We start from the raw sequence: 19,998 nt of genomic DNA, 5'->3' as shown, positions 1-19,998 counted from the left end.
TTTTATTTGGGGGTGGGTTGTGTTTGTGCTGTGGCATGATATGGTAGAGGGGAGGTGAATAGGCCGGTGGAGATATATATTGCAGTGGTATGGGGTGCCAGTTTGACAGATTGATGATGTCTCGGGTTGGCAAGATACTCACCGATGACTCACTCTATGACCAGATAGTATATACCAAGTCTGATATTTAACAATCCAGGAAAAATGGCAGACAAAATATAGCACTTGAAGTATACTTGACAGTATACAACCTCAAGCACAGACACCGACCCCCACACCCCAAGATTTCTTCCGCGGATAAATTTATCTTATCAAACCAAACACAAAACTCTTCCCCCATCACGTGCCATCCTCCCCAACCCAACAACCAACATAAAAAAAAAAAGAAAAGAAAGCACAAGAATGACCTCCAATTCTACGAGCCAATTCCACGAACTCCCCATTAAACCACATGGCATTCTATGGCAAGAAGACTTCATAACCCCCTCGCACGAGGAGGACCTGATACGCATCTTCCAAAACGAGCTAGAATGGCCGTCACGGAGCGGCCGCATCTCGCTGCACTACGGCTACTCGTTCGACTACAAGACGTTCGGCGTTGACCCGGACATTCCCTACAAGGAATTCCCGGAGTGGCTGCAGCCGCTGATCCCGACGACGGAGAGCCGGCCGCCGGACCAGGTGTGTCTGCAGTATTACCCGCCCGGCAGCGGCATCCCGCCGCATGTAGATGCGCATATGGCGTATGACCAGCTGTATGCGCTGTCGCTGGGGGCGCCGATTATGATGCAGTTTCGGCGTGGGGAGGAGCGTGTGGATGTTGATTTGTTGCCGAGGTGTATGATGCAGATGACCGGGGAGTCGAGGCTGTTTTGGTCGCATGGTATTAAGAAGAGGAAGAATGATACCTTGCCGGATGGGGAGGTGAGGCCGCGCAGGGATCGTTGGAGTATTACTTATCGGTGGGTGAGGGAGGGCGAGTGTGAGTGTGGTGATGTCGAGGTTTGTGATGTTGCGCAGCGGAGGCAGGGGGTTGAGAAGGAGAAGAGGAGTGTGAAGGCGTTGGCTTTGGAGGCGGAGAGGTCTGAGTGAGGATTGGTTGGTTATGCTGAATACTATATCTTCATGTTACGTTCATGGTTGTCGAGTGTATTATACCCACAGTTCTACTGTCTTGATGGCGCATGGGGCTGCTCCGCGCTTGTTTATATTGAGTTCCTACGGTTTGGGAATACACAAGGCCGTCTCAAGGTCATGGTTTACCGGTACAAAAGAGACGAACTTTTCAGGAACTCCAGGTTCATTTTTTCAATAATATGTAAATCTACTCAGCCCGCCAGTCTCAGTTCTACTGGGCACTTCTGGACCTTCACATTTAAGCAATCTTGTCTTGACTTAGGGACAACCACTCGAGGGGTAATTGCAGCTATCGCCGCTACCGCCAGTGATGTCCACTCCGTCGAAGACAAAGTTGGAGCAGCTGTCGTCTCCGCAGAGAATGTAGTAATCCTGACCGTCGCTCATCGTTCCTGTCACATCCACAAAGGTGACGTTGGCGATGGTGACTCCGTTGGTGGGCTCACCGGTGGGACCGCCGTTCAGATAGTCCTGCTGGACATCGATCCCGTAGTCGCTAATGTCGGACAGGGTGATGTTCTCGTAGAGAATGTTGTAGACCTCACCGGTCTCACCCGAGTTAGTCTTGATTCTGCAGCCGTTCTGGCTGCTTAACACTTGCGAATTGGAGAAGGTGACTCCGTTCACCGTGTTGTCGCTCTTGCCGCCAATGGAGCCGATGCTGAGCCCGTGACCACCGTAGCAGTACATTCCGTCGACGACAATATCCGTTCCGCTGGTTACCGCCACACAGTCATCCTGGTTGTGTACCCAGGTGTTCTCCAGTGTGAAGTAGCTGCTTTCCTTGATATCGAAGCCGTCGGAGTTGTGGGCTGCCGGGTCCCCATCACTCTTGCTGTTGGCAGCATCCCCGGCAGAGTTGTTGAGAGTCAGACCGGAGATAGTAAGGTGTTCGGTACTCTCAATCTCAAAGCAGTGGACCGGCCAGTTTTGGATGTAGAGGTTCTCAATGCGGGAATTGTACATGTCCTTCACAACGAAAAAGTGGTCGGGCCTGGAAGAGGTCAGTAACTGCTTTTTCTATGTGGTAGTGTGTAAATCTGACTTGTCCGAGCCACCGTTGGACCCCTCTCCGTCCCAGTATGCCTCACCATTGCCGTCAATGACGTGGCCCTCAGCACCAGTGATGGTAACGCTGGTTCCAGAGACAACTATGGGATCAAAGTCACTGTCAGCGGTGTCTCCAAATGTCTGTGCCCTGAATCAGTATCTGATAGCTGCGTAAGGGGTGGGGGAACACACAGTCTTGCCAGCGAAGATTACAGCAGCGCCAGTCTGCAGGCCTTGGAGATCGATTGTGCTGGAAGGGGGTGCATAGATGTCGGACAAGAGAATGTTGGAGCAAGACGCAACAGCGGACGAGATTGCTGCATACTCAGTTACAGTGCAGGTCGTCCCACCGTTACCGGTAAAGGATGAACTGGCTGTCGGCACGGAAACCGGGGTAGTGACCGCTACTGTCGAGGATGTGACTGCCTTTGGTTCCTCGACAATCTGGGCAGTGCTTGTCTTGAAAGCAGAAGGCGTAGGGGTAACAGTTGCTGAAGTGACATAAACAGAGGTCTGACCCCATTAGTTAGTTCCGTAGCGTGATCAGTTTAATACGATGCTGACTAGATACCTACCACGCTAGATGGAGCCGCAGCAGTAGGAGCAGCTGCGGTGCCCAGGCAGCTGCATGCGCTAGACAGATGCTTGGTTTTGTAGTTGCAGTTGCTGAGGAAGGCCGCTGGTACTCCAGTGGTAGCAGTCACTGTACTTGCAGTGAAGGTGGCACAGAAGCTGGAAGCTGCCGCAGCAGAAACCGAGTAGATCGAGGCGCAGCTGTGACCGGGAGATGTTGGGTTGTCACACCCAAACACAAGGGGAATGAACGAAAGAACAAGCGCACTGCGCTTCATGACTGTCACTGGGTAAAGGAAAGACTAAAGGAATGATTACTGATATTAAAAGAATGTAAGGTGCCTGGACCATCGATAGAGTAGTTCTGGAGAAGCATATTTATACAATCTCACTGTATTGAATCAATCTTACCTAGGAGCCGTAGTGGATCTCTGTCGATTCATGGAGGATAACGGAAGTTTCAGATACTACGAGGGGCTGAACGTCTCTAGCCCGAGAAATCAGGGAGTGAAATTGCGGCAGTCCCTACCCGGTCCAGAACATGTTCTCACGGATAAAGCAACATAATCTGTATTGCTGGCTCGTGCACAGTCAATGTCTGGGTGGTGGGGGTGATTGCGTCGGCTCCGTGCTTTAGCGTGTGGAAAGTGCTCGACGATTGATGGCCTTTTCGGAACACGGAAAAGCATTTGTTTACTTTGACATACGCTAAGTAACAAATAAATTACGGACGAAGTGGATTCTTCCTACAAATGGATTGATTTTGCAGTCCTGACATATCTTCTCCGGAACACTCAATAGGTCCAACGTTCAACAGCCGAGCTGGGTCGGCTGTTTTCACCCGGTCCACAAATCAAGAGAGCCCTTAAATTTGCTAGCGAGCAAGTGTGTGTGTTTCACCACGGGGTAACCGGACCAAGCCTTCATTGGCAAAGCTTATTGACCTTGGCAAACTGGACAAAGCCTGCCAAGCATTAGCGTTATGAGCTAGACGGAATGTTTTATCCGAAAGAAACCAGCAAGGGGTGATGGAGTACCAGGAGGTGCAAGTTGCCATTTGTGGATTATGACTTTGTGACACGTTCAATTGATAGACATGACCAGACCAATGCGGGTTTCTCCCAAGGAATTCTCGAACCACCAACCAGCATCTTGCTGGAGACGTCAAAGAGATTCAGCGACCCCAGTCTCAATCACTGTACCCCGTAGTTGGCCAACCATAAGGTCTACCTGCTAGGGGTCGTCGGCCTGCAGACCATAAGCATTGATCTGACTTCTTTGCACGCTGTCCATCCGGCATCTTGTGAGTCGTCGTTCCTCCCATCATAGGAGAAGGAAGGATGAGGTGAGGCTGATGAAGAGGGTATACCATGGTGGATATGTGAGAATCATTTGAATTACATTTGGAGGTAGAACCATATGATCATCCGTAATCATTCCTACAGATATAATTGTTCATTGAATGCGTGATTAGTTATTAAATCCCGTATCTTTTCGCAGGTGAAGTTGCCCTATCGCGCACCATGTGACCGTTACTGTGAATTTTGACATCAAGTATACGTAAGGACTTAATAATAGAAGAATATTGACTTTTCTCGATATTGAAACCCGAAACTTTTACAAATTGTATATTAACCACGCCAACATGATTGTTCAGGTATATTAGCTGGGAAGTCCAGTCGCCCTCGATATAGTAGACCGAGTTAGGTATTCTAGTTTTTCTATTCTCTGATTTTTATTGTTGGCTTTTCTAGGGGATTTCTCGATTAGTCGGGTTACTGCTTAACTTGCGTCTAGCCCATGTGGCACCTCCCTCAATCGTGCGGTTAGATGAGATTGTAAACATTGTGGACTATATCGGGGAAACAAGGGAAGAAAAAAATCATAATAACCATAATAACCAGGGGTGTACTAACAAACAACCTAACTTGGGACAGGCCTATGCATTTAATAGTTTTACCAAACTCGTGATACATGTCGAAATCAAAAGAAAAAGTCCATTCACCTCGTACATACATATACTACCCTCATTCACGATGATTGAATACGCAATGGCAGACCCGTAAGGTCCTCACGGGCAAGTCGACTTTGGCTTTACAAGAGACAAGATTAGTCTAGCATACTTTCAACGTGGCGATATTATGGATGTAAAGGCTTTCCAGTGGTAAATCGCTCGATACATGTGAAACATGCGGACAATAACCATGGGCTGTATACATATGCTTAGATCATAAAAGGCTCACAAAGCAATCTTCGCTTCTGGAGAATAAACCTGGAAGAACCTACCCATTACTTTGTATGAAAATGGTCCAAATGTAAAATGTGGCAGAGTACTTGCTCCGAGGAAGAATGCTGGGGTGTCTGGTATGTAAGAGTCACGCGAGAAAGACGGGGCCGAGACTGTCAAAGAGAGCCCGCAAAATGTAGAAAGAGAGAGGAAAAGAGGCTGTTTGCTTTGTGCTCACGCAGATAATGCACATAAAAGAAAGTCTTCTATCTCGTTGAGATCGAGTTGTCTATCGTCTATATTGTAAGACAACAAAGGAATCAATGCGCTATTTACAGCATTCTTCAAAAACGCCCACCACTGGCAATGCCACACATACCATGACGTTGAGTCCAGTCCCAACATTCCACATCTGTTTACGACGAATGCAGATCAGATACTTCTCCTATAAATACGTCTAATAGACTCGAGTTTGTTCACTACTATCTCGAAATAACACTACCTCAGATCTAGATAAAAATCAATCTTGTGATCACATCTCTTTGACTCTCATATCAAAATGAAGCCATCCTCCGTTATCTTCGCGCTCTTCTCCCTGGTCACTGTTGCAGTCGCAGACAAAGTATGCACGCCAAGCTTCGACTATTGCTCCTCTGAGCTCATTAGCAAGAAGGGTAAGTTGAGACGAATGCTTATAGATATCGATCATGGGGCACTAATGTGGATTAGGATTCACGGAAGATGATCTCAAGACCGCGCTGAAGGGAACGGAATTTGAGACGGAAGACCTGAATAACATTCTTTTCCATTGCACGAATCCTGGCATTGTCGGCCATCCAAAGCTCTGCAGTAGTGGATGCAAGAGTACGGAGCAGGAGGGTAGCCACAGCTGTTAGGAGTCATTTTATGTATCTAAGATTTGAAATCCTACGAAGTGTTGTTGCAGCGGTCCTTTTCTGAGTGATTATTGAAATCAGGTGTGAGCTATAAGCCAACACCCTATCTCCTCGGTAAAATGTTAAATCTAGGACTACTATGGAAGAAGCTTTCATGAAGCGCCAGGTATGCCATTTTTATGTCCAGCTTACAGTTGTAGCTGTCGATAATGACCTGCTTCGAGACCTAAATGCTCTGTAGGCCATTTCAAATCCCACACCTGAATGAAAATCTTACATTGCAAAATATATAGAGTTCACACGGGTATACCTTCACTAAACCACATCACGTTCGAATAATAAGGAATCCCAAAACAAGTCGGGCTCCTGCCCAACGGTGGGCGGCGGTTGGATGAGGCTCAGCTGGTCAAGCCAGTATGCTTCGCTGAAGCTATCGGGTATTATAGAAAGCTCAGGTGCTAATTGATCCAGTTCTGCTGGCACCCTATTCTGATGACTCAATTCTTGGCGGAGATCCCGTAGCTCAAACCCAGGAGACACAGCCGATGATGATGACGTTCCGGAGGTCATGGCAGGGGAGTGACAGGCTTCCTTCAACTTTTCATAACATCGCTGCACAATACCGAGTCCTGCCCTGGCTATTGGATTGTAAGGTTGTATATGGGATAGTCGCTCGATTGCTTGCTGGAGAACATGGTAGACGTACTGTCTCGGTTCGTGACTATGCGGCGGGTACGATGCTACGATGATGGATAGTAAAATAGACGCGTCGATAGTGTAGAATGCGAGCCCAAACAAGGGGTAGTGATGTTCACTGGTTTGCCCGAAGAATCGCTGTTGTGATTCTAACGTGGCCAGTGCCGCTTCCAATGCAGCTTTTCGGCTTTCTGCACTAGCAAGGATGTGCGGTCGGTGCAACGTCATCAAAAACAGGTTCGCCGTCATGAAAACCTCCTCACGAAGCTGGGGCAGGAAAGGGTACTCTCCGTCCCAGGAAGGATCGGGATTTTTAAATCTAAGATATGGCGGCACATTTTCTAACAACGATATCACCTGTTCGTGTAGACCTTTGATGATAGTATGGTCCTTTAAATGGGGCCTATCTGCTTTAACAGCCCTCAACTCATGAAACTTGCACGCCAAGCCGTACCGAAATAGGCCTGCCGATACTGTGGTAGGCCCATTTGGAGGTTCACCGGGCTGTACTGTCATTGGAACTGTCTTCGATGGATCCTTGGGGATGTTACAGTCGATTGGCGGTTTCACATTGCAGTCGTCCGGGTGGATGATTCGTGGGCGGCCAAGTATCATAGCCATTAGACTTGACATTAAGTAATTAGCAACGTACCATGCGTCCTGCGGTCTTTCTTACCTATCCCATACAAACAAGTTAATCCAAACACGCTTTTTGAAATCATCATACCATATCATGCTTAATGTTTGTTCGATACTATTCAGGCTTGATTGGTGAATGTCGCGTTGCCGGTGCAAACCGAGCTCCTGCGCTTGCCTTAATCCCATCGACAATCAGTTACCAATCCGGCAACACGGAGTTGCGAAACAGACTCACCTGATGGCATTCGCTGCACTATGCCATGCCTCAATACCCCTTCCAAAATTCTTGAGCCAGGATGCCCGCAGGAAGTCTGCTAAGACAGCAGTGAGTGTTACACCATGTCTACCTAATATTGTTATAAGTTCATCGCCCAATTCGCTGTACCTGTATGATGAGGAAAGCTCATTCGATGAGATCTGGGTCAGAGCGAGCGCTTCAGGTGGTAGAAATTGAAGGGAGAGGGCAACCACCTGGAATAGAAGAGCTGGGAAGTACTGTAGCTCAATAGATAGCTCTTGGTTATTCAGATAATCAACGGGGCGCATTTCGGTGGTTTGCCAGCGTGAGAAGAGGTCATCAAAATAGAACCTTTCGAGTATAAAGTAATGCCAGTTGACCTCATCGAAGAATACTTTAACGAGCCGTTGCAGTACTGGTTTTGGAGGTAGGTGTGATATCAGTGTGTGGGCATGTGTTTTCAAAACACTTGAACGAAACGGACGGTTATGAGCGGATGTAATTTGCCGAAACTCGTCTTCGTCTTGGAGCACCTGTCCTTTATTAGCGACAACGCACAACTATTGGGTGTCATCACTTGAAGACGGACGTCTTTCAATCCCACAAAAGCGTTGCTCCCAGTAATCAAGGAGTAGCCGAGATCTCCCGAGCTTTGAACATTACCAGCTGGAACCACCGGCGCATGATTCTGGCCGTGCTCTGGCCCCAAGACTTCTGGTGGTTCGGCTATCTGGCCAGAACTACCCACGGTATTAGAAGGCTACATTAGCCATTGGCGGAAGAGCACATACCTTTGAAGCGCGTTGTAGAAACATTTCCTTGCGACATTGCGCGCTAAGCAATTGTTACACGGGGACTTGCGATCACACTGACGGGCATTAGTAAAGCTAAGTTATCTGGTACTGCGTAGCAGTCGTTGGTATACTTTTTGTTTCCTGCGATGGCATTCGGAACATGAAGTGACAATCCGCCTACGCTTTAGCGGTAGCTGGGTATCACTGGTGTACATATCGAATACGTCTATGTATACAGGCGGGGCCAACGTGGAATTACGGCTAGTAGGCAACAAGCCCACACACGGAGGAGGTTTTTCCAGCCGTATTGCGTTTCAGTGCACGTTGCTCGGCAGTTATCTCGTAATTTAGTTTCCCAGGCATGGGCCGCAGGAAGCCGGAGTATAGAGTAGTGAGCTGTTGGTAGTGAATGAAGTTTGTAATCACATTGGGTTGCTGATCCGGGACGGAGAAATGTTGCGGAGCTGGTGATTTATGCAAACCTGATTTGTGCGGTGATTATACCGCTTAGTCACATTATGTTGTTAGTTAACTAAGTTTGGTACCTCGTTAGTGTTTCTTCTGCATGTACTCAATCAGTCGTAGCAACGTCAATATTACTTCCGACATGGTCACCAGCTGCTCATAATGTAGTAATCTGGAAGGATATAGCTTAGTGAATACTCCTGGTGGCTGATCGCGCACGGTATACACAGCACTTGCCACCAGGACATGACAAGTCACTTCGGACACCGCAAGGCTGTAGCCAGGCAACAAAGCCCGTGGCTTCCGTGTTTGGGGCCTTATTGCTTTATCCAGATTCCTATCCCTACCAGCCTCACCCCCACGTAAGTCTTCCCCATTACTTCCGTATTTTCTTGCGGTCGTCACCTCCTCATCTACTTCTCTTTATTGAACCAGACCCACAGTGACTCTGTTATTTCAAGTTTCCACACCCTCGTTTGGCGGCATTAGTGCCTGCCCCGCAGCGCCACTCGGTTAACCATGCCTCGCAAGGAGTTCCAGCGGGATCTCATTCAAGCCTCAGTACCAGGGCGATTTCCCCGTCTGGAAGGGGTTAGGGCGGGCGACGAACATGGCTCAGTCCTGTATACCTACATGGTACCTTTTAGCAATGAGACGTTTGATTTTCAGACATCAGTATTAGGTATGAGCTTTTACTCTTCTTGGCAATTCATCGACTGCCACTAATTGGCATATGGCAGACACTCATGACTATCCTGGTCATCATACATACTTTACATTTGCAGCGAGCGATAATGTTCCCGATGATGTATCTAAGGCTATCGAACAATTGCAACCGACCGTTGCGAGGTTAGCAATTGGGCCGTTTCTCGAATGCATCAGCAACAGCATAGATAATACTCTGCTGGGGGTAGGTTCTTCCCTGGATTCCTTCCACGAGGATCCTTCTGAAAGTGAAATCTTCTCCGGTGATGACGACATGGACTTCGACGTTGACTCCGACGCCCAACTTGCGCCGCCGACGGACAAAGCCAAGGTGATGAAGCAAATACGCTCCGACATGGGCACTGTAAAAAAGGCTGGGTATCGAGTTGGCTTCCTTGGAGAATTAACTGAATGTCTCATTGTCTCGGTTTCCTGCCGGATAGGAAAGCTTGGTATCTCCAAAGTTGCCATGCAGGCCTGGAATGTCCGCCCTTCGCAGTATCTAGTGCTGCTGTTACGGTATCCCTTAGGATACTGCAACCTTGACGAAGTGATTGAGAAATCCGGACCCAAGACACCACGGATCCAGATGCACGTTGGTCTTTGCGATTCGTACAAGCCTAGCTCGACTTCTGCCCTGCAAGCTTTTCTTTCGACAGACGCTGAAACCCCAGGAAATACCAAGAAGGTGGAACCAGAGTTGCAGTCCTTCTTCATTGGCGACTCACTGGATACACTCCTCAATACACATTTCATAGCCTTAGTGCGATATCGTCTTCAATATGGCTTTACATGGACGGGGTCCGAGCTATTCCTGAAAAACAGTCAAAGTACAAGCCCGGATTCTGAAGAGGTAACACGAGGAGTGTACTTTGTTCCGGATTCTTGGAATGCCGCGACTCCACGGTTCCTGCGAGCAGACCATATCTGTGAAGGAAGAACTCCACTATCACTTCCTCTATCTGCAATCCAATTCACCCTTCGGAGATTTGTTAAGTGCACCGAGTTCTGTCTCAATTGTTTTTGCAAGGTCGAAGCGGGCTTCGAGGCACTTATGCCCTACGTCTGCTCAAATAGCTTGTGTCTGTACCAGTACATGAGACTTGGTATGGGGCCCAGTCTTGAGTGGGAGATAATATCCCAGCCGTACGTCGTCGATATGCTTGTCAGTTTTACCTATGCTCGAGCAATGGCTGGGTACCTGGAAGACTTCCCTACGGGTATTGGAATGAATGTCCCTTATTCTGCCAATACAAATACTCAGCTGGTTTACCATGGACAGCTCAACCAATCTACAATGGTACTGGATGCCCGTGATATGCCAGATTTAAGAGTTGGCGAATGGATTCTGATTGTGCCCTCGGGCGCACATATTCGCCATGGCCGGCCCCAGTGGCATTGTCGCGTACAAGACGCCGATTTTCCGTCTTCCATTCGTCTATCGCCTCCAGTTATCAGATGGACACCAGATGGACAGGACGTTAAGTTAGAAGGCAGCGGCGCAGTACAATTCATGCGGTACAACGGCTGCTTCGACGACTTACCGGACAGCGCAAAATGTGAATCCATAATAATGCTTCTGGATACGCTTCCCAACGTTAACTCAATGCGATCTTTTATTTCGAGCCACTCTAATGGCAGTTCTAAGAGGGCATTGGCGTCGTGGTGCGATAGAATATCTCCTGCTGGTCTTTATGTCCTTAGGTGGATTGTTGCATCAAACAGGTCATGTATCAGGTATGAGGACGATCCTGAACACCGAATACCTCATCTGAATGGACATGCCCAGTTTAGGCTCGCGCAAGGAGCACCGGATAAGGAGCAGCGTTTTGTTAGCGCCGTGAAGTCATTTTCTTCCTCACATAATCCAGAGTACCCCACACTATTCGCTTGGCATGGAAGTCCTCTGTCCAACTGGCATAGCATCTTACGCGAAGGGTTCCACTTCAGAACAATCGCGCATGGCCGTAGTAGGGGAGATGGGGTTTATATGTCGCGGCACTTTGGATATTCACTGTCATATGCAAGTTCCCACCATCTGAACAAAGCGTGGCCCAATAGCACTTTGAATATCGACCGAGCGCTCTCGCTAAATGAAATAGTCAACGCTCCCGAGCAATTCGTGTTCAGCGGCGAACACTACGTGGTAGACAAACTGGACTGGATTCAGCCCAGGTACCTCATTGTTGGGCATAAAAGTGCTTCTCTGATCATGGGCGACACGAGATTGGAACCATCAATGACATATACCCAGGACCCTTCTTATGAGGCCTCTGGCCCCACCGGTAGGGCCCTGACACTCCCTATCTCTGCTGTCAGCAGTCATTGGAGCCGCCAGCATGCGGAAACGACACCGAGAAATACACGTGAAGGGCAGGATTCACATGACGTGATGCCCATGGCTGACGATGACCTTGACAGTGTCGTCACATTCACTGACGATGACTGGCTGCTGGAGACAGACGGTGTTGGGAGCACCGATACCAACGACGAGGCAACGAAAGAGGTTTTCCATGATTTGTCCAAAACTGATTTTCGACCCGGAAGGCTGGAAGAATCGACTCTGCAGCTACTTGGCCCGCCGAAATATGCTACACCGATGGCTACCAAGTCTCTTCAAAGGCATCTCCAGGCCACATTGAAAGTGCAAGAACGGGAGCCTTTGTATGCCCTGGGCTGGTATATTGATCCAAATCTCGTGAATAACGTTTACCAGTGGATTGTGCAACTACACAGCTTCGAACCGTCCCTACCGTTATCCCAGGATCTGGAGGTGGCGGGTATGACATCCATTGTCATGGAATTGCGGTTTCCGCCTCAATTTCCAATGTCACCCCCGTTTGTGCGCATTATTCGCCCACGATTCCTGCCGTTTAGCCAGGGAGGTGGAGGCCACGTTACGGCTGGCGGGGCGATGTGTATGGAGCTACTGACGGGCTCAGGCTGGTCTCCTGTGTCCAGTATCGAAAGTGTCTTGCTGCAAGTTCGCATGGCTCTCACCAGCACCGACCCAGTACCGGCTCGTCTCGATCAACGGCGTACGCAGGACTATGCTGTCGGCGAGGCTGTGGCGGCATATACGAGAGTGTGTCAATTACATGGTTGGAAGGTTCCTGACGACCTGCAGCAAGTCTCATGGTAGATACAAAGGGCTTCTACGTGACGCTTGGTACTGCGATGTGTAGATTGCCTCCAACGGTATGTTAGAAAGCGGACAGAAGGGCTTCGCGTAGCCTTTCAATCCTAATACCTATATCTCATTCAGGGGGAGTATTTCTGCTTTCTCCATCTTGTATCTCTGCTTCTGATCTAATCATTCGTGGTCTTACATCGGTCACACGCCATATTTCACAACGTATGAAAGATGCCACAACGGGAAAGATATTCCTTCCAAATCTACTTTCTTGAGTCCCAGCTCTGTCATTAGCGTGTTATGAAGAATCCTACGTGTATTATGCATCAATTTAAAGTAGGACGGATGTCGACAAATTAGTATTGGCACTTGGTAGTTTGCCGTTAGATACTAGCCTCCATGAGAAAAGAGTGAGTTGAAATGCTATGCAAATCGCATCCTTAAATGAGACATATATATAGCAAACAACGTTCTACTGAACCACTTCTATAAGTATACTTGGGGTAACCATTCGGAGAAAATGCACCAGCGTTGACATTGTATGTCTAGTCTATGTGCAGCCAAACCGGGGGAAGCCAGATACCTGCAGACACTTATTCCAGGCAATGCCATCCCGCAGGGTAGAGTATTATGGGCTTCATGTACACCTGGGCTGCAAATTGTTATTTCCGGTAATGCTGCGTAAGATCATACTGCAGAGCCTCCAGCCCCTTCCTCTGTAAAGCAGCAACTGCATCATCCGTCTCGGCCTTCTTGCACATTCTCAGAAATTCGCTATCCTCGAGTGCTGTCTCCGGGTCCTGTTCAAACAGAAGACGGATATTACTGGTCGAAACCGGGTTTATGATATCGTTATACTTTGAACGCCGGACATCGCAGTAGATGTTGAGGATGCTGTCGTCAGCTTGTCCAGTATATATACCTGCTAGACAGTCGTAGAGACCTCCCACATCCACGATTCCCCCCGTCAATCCTAGACCACCGAAGGGGTTGCATACTGTAGGAGAAAGGTATATGTTCTTAGAAGCCAAGGCGAATAACTTATCTGAGTAAACGGGATAGACTTACAGTGTGCCGCATCGGCAGCTAAGAGGAACCGACCGACCCTCATTTTCTTAGCAAGACGCTGGTGGACTTTATAAGGGCTAAAGTTGACAATCTTGTAATCCTCAGGGTCAGGGTTACCCGGTAAGAAGGCCTTGAACTTCCCCGGCTGTCTAGCCTTCAGCTCGTCGAAGCTGAGGCCCGCCACCTCCCCGTAGCTGACGCGCCAGAGCCCGTCATTAGAAATCCGAGCTGCCATGTACCAGTGCTCAGGATGGATGATGAAATTGGAATCCCAATCAAACCCGTGTTTCTCGAATGGATAGTACGTCTGGAAAAAAGAGGAAGATCTATTAGCTGTCTGCTCTTCCGATAGCGATGCACAGTCGACTGAGACACACATTGGTGGCAACGATTTGCTTATCCCAAGTAAACCCGGGGAATTCCCTATCCCCAAATAAAGAGCGACGAATTTGGCTGTTTGCGCCGTCGCACCCAACGATGTATTGCGCTTCCAATGTTTGCAGGCCATTCGGGGTTTCAACGTCCACCCATGCCTTGACATCATCCTGGCCTAGCCCAGTGACTCTGTGACAATGCAAGATCTCCACATGGGGTAGTTGGTCGATATGTCGCTGAAGGACCACGTTCAGCTTGTTTAGCGGAAGGCAGGTCAACGGCGTCTGATTTCCATCTTCTGCTCCGGGGGCAGAGACAGCCGCCAGAAACTCTCCATTCAGCTTCCTCCAGCACGCTCCATTCGGCAGGAACGATCCCTCTGCTTCCATATCTTCCATGATTCCCGCACGGCGCAGCTCGTACACAGCGGGCGGGGAATAATGGGCAGCGCGAGGACGGTCATCAAGGGAGTCTGCGGCTTCCAGAAGCCGCACGGGGATTCCTTTTTTACCTAGCAGGAGTGCAAGAAGCAGACCGCTAGGGCCCGCGCCCACAATGAGGACGAATGAAATAGACATTGGGACGAAGGGGCGAATACTGTAGCTTCTGCAGCCTTCACTCTGTGCGGGGCACAGGATGTTGGTACCTTAGTTGTGAGGATCCCCAGGTTCCAACGGAAATCCCCCCACAACCGAGTCCCCTCTAAGTGAGTGGCTTCAATTCAACCGGCCCATCCAGAGTGGGGGTTGCTCCCAGAGTGGATTATACCCCACATGGAAGTCCCACAATCTGATGGTCTGAAGAACAGCTGTAAGTAGACATCCGTGCGGCAGTCAAGAAGAGTGGAGGTCCTTAGGGCCTGGGACGCCTTACTCCTTAGGCATCTGCTCTATTCAATACCATATGTTATGGTAGAACTCCACGAATCGCATCGATAAGTTAGCGAATTCAAGTAACAGTTTCTTGGCCAGGTATATTTTCTTTTTCTACTTTTAGAGATTTACGCACTCTTCTCTGACACCTCTTCAGCACCCTTCCATACGGCGTGGCCAGGAGGTGAGCGTACATCAAGGGGGGAAAAAAGACACTAGTCTCTTTGATATCTCTAGATCGGCTACCCTGTGCCTCGAACAGCAGAAAGTGGTGATAACGGACCATGTGCAAGTGCTCGAGGATAGACATACGATTTCAAGACCAATATGTCGCAGATTTCTGAAAATGTCACCTTCCTCGGTACTTTCACCCTATCCCTGAAAGGCATTCCGCAGCAAACCCGAGTAACCGAACGAAAGCCAGCGATTGTCGGGCGAGGTGTCTGCTGCTTTCTGGGAAGAGGCTATAAGGAAGCTGCCCCGCAACTACGTATTGTCCCTAATTTGATTGGTATACTATGCATACTTTAGAGCACTGCTCCTGGGAAAGCCATGGCAACAATCCTACCTTCCCCACATTATGATTTATTGCTCATTTGCTGTCAACAACCATCCCCTCAGCATCTACTCTGGTCTACCCTAGCATATAGCCTTCTACCTTAGCTTTCTGCCATTCAGTTCGTAGAGTTGTTTCTACAGTCGAGCTCCGCGGAACAAACCGCAGCTTGCTCGGTTTCGGAAGAGTATTCGCTCCCTTCTCGTAGGCCGCATCAGAAACATCCACTGTACCAACCTTGCCATTCTCGAGCAGCGGCAGGATATCGAACGCCCATATTATGCAAGCGATTGTAATAAAGAGGCTATTCTCGGCTAGATGCATCCCTGGACAAATTCGTCGGCCGGCTCCAAAGTCGAAATGGTCGCGCGCGTATGGATCAGGATGCGCGGCGTAAACGCCGGCTTTGAGAGGATGGTTGAGATAGCGGTCTGGAATGAAATCATCTGGATCGGTGTAGCGTTCTGGGTCGAAGTGGAGCGCGTAGTGATTTATGGAGACGACGGAGTTTGCGGGGATGAAGTAGTCCTTGTATACAATGTCTGCGGTGGTATAATGCGGGCTTCCGATACTGACCACTAGGTTAGGATACAGAGGATGCATAGTTTACTTGGGAAACTTTACTTTGTCACAGGTCGAATTCGGAGAATCTCCTTAATGTAAGCTCTGATATATGGCAGATCTCGCTCATCCTCAAAAGCAGGGAGACGGTTCTCGCCAACCACTCGGCGGACTTCGTTGTATGCCTTTGCCTGGGCCTTAGGATAGGCGGCAAAATACTTAACGCAGGAGTCGAGCGCGGAGGACGTGGTCTCCGACCCAGCTTCAATCATTGCTGAAGGGATTGTTAGCTTCAACATCCTCCCCTACAGAATACGGATACGCAACGTACTGCCCGCAACAAAGCTTGCTTGGAGCTCACCAATACCGTTCCTCTCATAATCCGTCTCAATGAACTGTTTGACAAAGCACTCTGGGGCCTGATTCGAGTCCATTTGCGTCTTGAGTCGGGTCCAGTATTTCATCCAGATCGCCACCTGGCGGTGGAATGATTGCAGGGCGGCCTTCCTCCACAATTGCATCTGCGCTGGAAGTTTGTTCAGGACGGGAAAGGCCTCGGTAATGTAACTTCCCGGTGCTGTGGCGTCGCTGAATACCTGCATTAGTCCGTATATCTCGCGGATGTCTTCGCAACCCTAAAAGATCCGTTCCTATACGCGATATGGGACCGATGGGACGAAGAATCTTACCCAAACAGGCACTCGTCGTCCGTAGGTGGAAGTCATTACCACTGGATCTCCCTGTTACATTAGCAGGGCTAGGAATGGTAAGACCGTTCTCGGGAAGAACTGACCCGACGTGGTATATCTACGAATATGCATGTGGAACTTCTCCTGGTTTTCATTGTCCACCAATATATCCCACAGCAGCTGCTTGGCTTCGAATTCCTGGGACGGCATGAAAGTATTCGATGATTTTGGGGTGAGCAGCTTGTGGACGATTGCTCGCAGCGTCCTCCAGTTGAAAGAGTACGGCATCAGCAGGAACCTGTCCATGAGATGAGTGAAAGCTAAAGCCGGAATTCTATCTACAATTCTCCTCACCTCATGCCCCCAGATAGAAAATCCGACACAACGGGACTCGGAGCACGCGAGGAGGAATGCTGCGATTGCTTGTCGAAGATCTCCTTGACGGCCGCTGGGCTGTTCACGTAGATCCACTGCTCCCGTCCCAAGCGCACCTTGAAGAGCTCGCCGTGTTCACAGGCCCATTTTCGGAGCTACTTTTGCGGGTAGGCGCCCATTTGAGCTGCAGTGCCAGTGACGGGGACATCACGTAGTCCCTTCGGTGCTCTCCTTGGAGCAAGGGCTGTAGTGGCGAGGTAGAAGATCAGATACGCGGCTGACGCGCTTAATATTCCAACCGTGAGGAGCGCCATTGTTGGAGTTTTGCATGGCCCTATCCTGACGCGGGGTGATGTGATTTGCTATTATCCGGTGTCACCATACTTGTGGCCGAGATAACGTTTGGACCACCCCAAAGACACATCTCTTTCCCGAACTCAGCCTCCCGGGGCGATCATTGGTTTCCCCAATTGACCCAAATGCTATGGTCACGTTTCTCTCGCCGAGCCTAATCCAGGCACCTTCTCTTCAACTTAGGGCTCCGCGCCCAACTGCAGAACTGCATGAGCAGCAATCCCACTAGAACTATGCATCCCGTACCGACTAGGCCTCCCAATCGCTTCACGATGACTGTCTGGATCCAAACGACATCGACGTCATCATACTCAGCCATGTCCACTATGATCACCACGGGGATCCCACAGGTTTCCCACCTGCACACCTCCTTCTCGGTGCCGGCTCACTCACGCTACCTTGCCACGGTTTAGGTCTCAGTGCCTCTCACAAGTCTTTTGATACAAGCCTCTTCCTCGATGCCATGCGAGTAACCGAATTACCGGACCAAGCGTACACCACTTGAAACCGCTGGGTCTGCTCGAGGCAACACTGAATTTGCTTAATCATGTTTCTGTCTATGTAGTTGATGCACCAGGGGATCTTCCAGGCCATTTGAGTCTTCTCTGCCGTTTTGGACTCCAGGAGTAGATGTACCTGGGTGGGGATAGTTGTTATGATTTGCGGCCTCGCAACTGGGAAAGCTGGATGCATTAATGCATGGGCGATTGGCAAAATAATGTAATTTTGACCGCAGTTGCCTGGTCAGGGTTATATTGAGAGGATTTCTATGATACTCCTCTTAATCCAACCCACCTGCTCGTCTTCATACCCTTGGTTTCTGAGCTTGTATATCATGAAGGTTAAGCACTACGGACTTCAAAATAGAAGGCTCTATAGTCCACTTCGGGGATGGCCGTTTCCCTTCATATTGTGTCTTTTTTGCCCGCGTCATAAGGAACATCATAGACGCACAATCTGACCTTCTCCTGGTTGATGAGGATACACAAGACATCTGGATTCAAGCGCCTTCGGATTACCATCGAGGATAGGCTTGAGAGCAGGGCAATGCGGTAGGCTCCACAAACCTGTCTCTCAAGGAATGGTTTCCATTTACCAACCCCTGCCGGTTCATAAAGTCCTACAGCATATTTTGGGGGTATCTTTCATTGAAAGTCTTGATGAGCCAGATTCACGATGGTATTCAAGTGTGGCGCGAGTGGTGCATTGACCATTGGTCATGAATGAATCAGTGTCAATTTGTGGTCTCTGTTACCTCAGACGTAGGTTCTAAAATGATGTACACGTATCCACGAGAAGCCATTTGGTCGATGCCCCCGGGAACACTGATATCAATCTTGATTTATAGCTCTATATTTACTCAGGGCCCATACAGCGGATCTAGGAAGGATTCTGATCTGTTTAACCGCCGTGGTAACTGCTCGCTCCCTTTCCCTTGTTACAGAAAGTGGATCTCCAGCAAGTGTCACAAAGACGGGGAACGGCATGAACCTGTGCTTAGTTGGGCCATCAGAACCGCCTTCGTAGCTCATTGGCAAGAAAACAACGGCAATCTTATTCACAGATCACTATATCCGCGCCGGCTATCGCCGGGGCACGAATTACACTGAAGCCCGACTTGTCCAACCGGTGCGGACAAAGAATCATAACTGTGTCACCTACAATATCGTTCGAGACCACCTTCAAGTGTACAAGGATGGCGACTCGTTTCTTTGTGTGGTAGGTGTGTACAACTCTATAGCAGATGCGTCGCCGCAGAAGGTTCTCAGGGAGTTCCACCCGGGCTAAGAGCAGCGGGCGACCGTATGTGTGACGGCGTCTAAGGTCTAGAAGACGGTGAGATGTGAGCATGTGAACGCGGTTGTTCTCCTCGATGGCTGGTACATGGGGCTGAGTGACCCTAGGGCTTCTGCGTGCATTCCGGGAGAGTATATCCATGATTCGTGGTTGCTCAAAAAACCGGCAGCGAGCTCCATTGAGTCTGTGACAATGTGTGGTCGGCTTTGTTGATACTTGTGCCCGAGAGGGTCTTTTGCAAAGGTTTTTCTTAGCCACGATTCGACCTAGGCAACAACGACCACGCGGATGATGCCGTCGGCTCTGGGGCATGTACCCAAGTCCAAGGATCACGATTAGGCCAATTAGTTTCGTTTACAGTGTTCGCGTACGCTCCGTTGGTCCTGATGAATGCCGTCCTTAATTTGCGAGCCACGCAAAAGGAGCAATAGAGTCGAGACGGAAGACTTTAGACATGGATTGACGAGTGTTAACTGTTCCAGGCCTAGTGCTGGTGGGGATGAGGTTCGTGTCCGAAGTGAAACGAGTGGATCTGACTTGGCATTTATTCGGGGACCAAAGTCGGGAACGCGTCTTCGCCTATCACAGAACACTTCTCAGCCTCCGGGGCGATCCATCCACTTTTGCCCCCACCCCCAAATCCCAAGCGAAAGTGGAGGACAAATTGTCATCATGCCACCCCCTGTTGTCTGACAATGCTGATTGGAATCATATTGAAACCCGGAGCAGTGGTTAAAGGTCGCCGACCGTGTGGACGGCGTTTAGCATGCGTCACCGAGCTCAATGTGGCGTGGCTTA

General features: G+C 49.3%; 7 protein-coding genes across 7 annotated transcripts; 3 read left to right on the top strand and 4 right to left on the bottom strand.

Moving 5' to 3' along the window:
- Positions 1-402: 402 nt before the first annotated feature.
- Positions 403-1,092, top strand: ANOM_008491 (2OG-Fe(II) oxygenase family oxidoreductase; the record flags this gene model as incomplete). The annotated part of the gene is made up of 1 exon (XM_015553747.1): positions 403-1,092. One exon carries the CDS (start codon positions 403-405, stop codon positions 1,090-1,092), a length of 690 nt encoding a protein of 229 aa, XP_015404576.1.
- Positions 1,093-1,395: 303 nt separating this feature from the next.
- Positions 1,396-3,038, bottom strand: ANOM_008490 (glycoside hydrolase family 28 protein; the record flags this gene model as incomplete). Its single annotated transcript, XM_015553746.1, has 4 exons — positions 1,396-2,131; positions 2,183-2,328; positions 2,380-2,700; positions 2,763-3,038. The coding sequence occupies 4 exons, from the start codon at positions 3,036-3,038 to the stop codon at positions 1,396-1,398; spliced, it is 1,479 nt and encodes a 492-aa protein (XP_015404575.1).
- Positions 3,039-5,546: 2,508 nt separating this feature from the next.
- Positions 5,547-5,883, top strand: ANOM_008489 (uncharacterized protein; the record flags this gene model as incomplete). The annotated part of the gene is made up of 2 exons (XM_015553745.1): positions 5,547-5,661; positions 5,717-5,883. The coding sequence occupies 2 exons, from the start codon at positions 5,547-5,549 to the stop codon at positions 5,881-5,883; spliced, it is 282 nt and encodes a 93-aa protein (XP_015404564.1).
- Positions 5,884-6,198: 315 nt separating this feature from the next.
- Positions 6,199-8,324, bottom strand: ANOM_008488 (fungal specific transcription factor domain-containing protein; the record flags this gene model as incomplete). The annotated part of the gene is made up of 5 exons (XM_015553744.1): positions 6,199-7,204; positions 7,256-7,393; positions 7,454-7,989; positions 8,046-8,196; positions 8,248-8,324. Coding segments are annotated over 5 exons (1,908 nt in total), but the record flags the coding sequence as incomplete, so codon positions are not given.
- Positions 8,325-9,234: 910 nt separating this feature from the next.
- ANOM_008487 (putative ubiquitin conjugating enzyme) lies at positions 9,235-12,562 on the top strand (the record flags this gene model as incomplete). Its single annotated transcript, XM_015553743.1, has 2 exons — positions 9,235-9,397; positions 9,456-12,562. The coding sequence occupies 2 exons, from the start codon at positions 9,235-9,237 to the stop codon at positions 12,560-12,562; spliced, it is 3,270 nt and encodes a 1,089-aa protein (XP_015404566.1).
- Positions 12,563-13,215: 653 nt separating this feature from the next.
- Positions 13,216-14,640, bottom strand: ANOM_008486 (FAD-dependent oxidoreductase; the record flags this gene model as incomplete). The annotated part of the gene is made up of 3 exons (XM_015553742.1): positions 13,216-13,550; positions 13,622-13,928; positions 13,999-14,640. Coding segments are annotated over 3 exons (1,275 nt in total), but the record flags the coding sequence as incomplete, so codon positions are not given.
- Positions 14,641-15,502: 862 nt separating this feature from the next.
- On the bottom strand, positions 15,503-17,363 carry ANOM_008485 (cytochrome P450; the record flags this gene model as incomplete). The annotated part of the gene is made up of 7 exons (XM_015553741.1): positions 15,503-15,995; positions 16,049-16,259; positions 16,317-16,620; positions 16,675-16,715; positions 16,779-16,972; positions 17,029-17,127; positions 17,209-17,363. The coding sequence occupies 7 exons, from the start codon at positions 17,361-17,363 to the stop codon at positions 15,503-15,505; spliced, it is 1,497 nt and encodes a 498-aa protein (XP_015404568.1).
- Positions 17,364-19,998: the final 2,635 nt, after the last annotated feature.

Source organism: Aspergillus nomiae (assembly GCF_001204775.2).
Source record: "Aspergillus nomiae NRRL 13137 chromosome Unknown contig00255, whole genome shotgun sequence".
Classification (NCBI taxonomy): Eukaryota; Fungi; Ascomycota; class Eurotiomycetes; order Eurotiales; family Aspergillaceae; genus Aspergillus; species Aspergillus nomiae.
The sequence above is the reverse complement of the archived record's forward strand: the minus strand, read 5'-3'. Positions and strand labels throughout refer to the sequence as shown.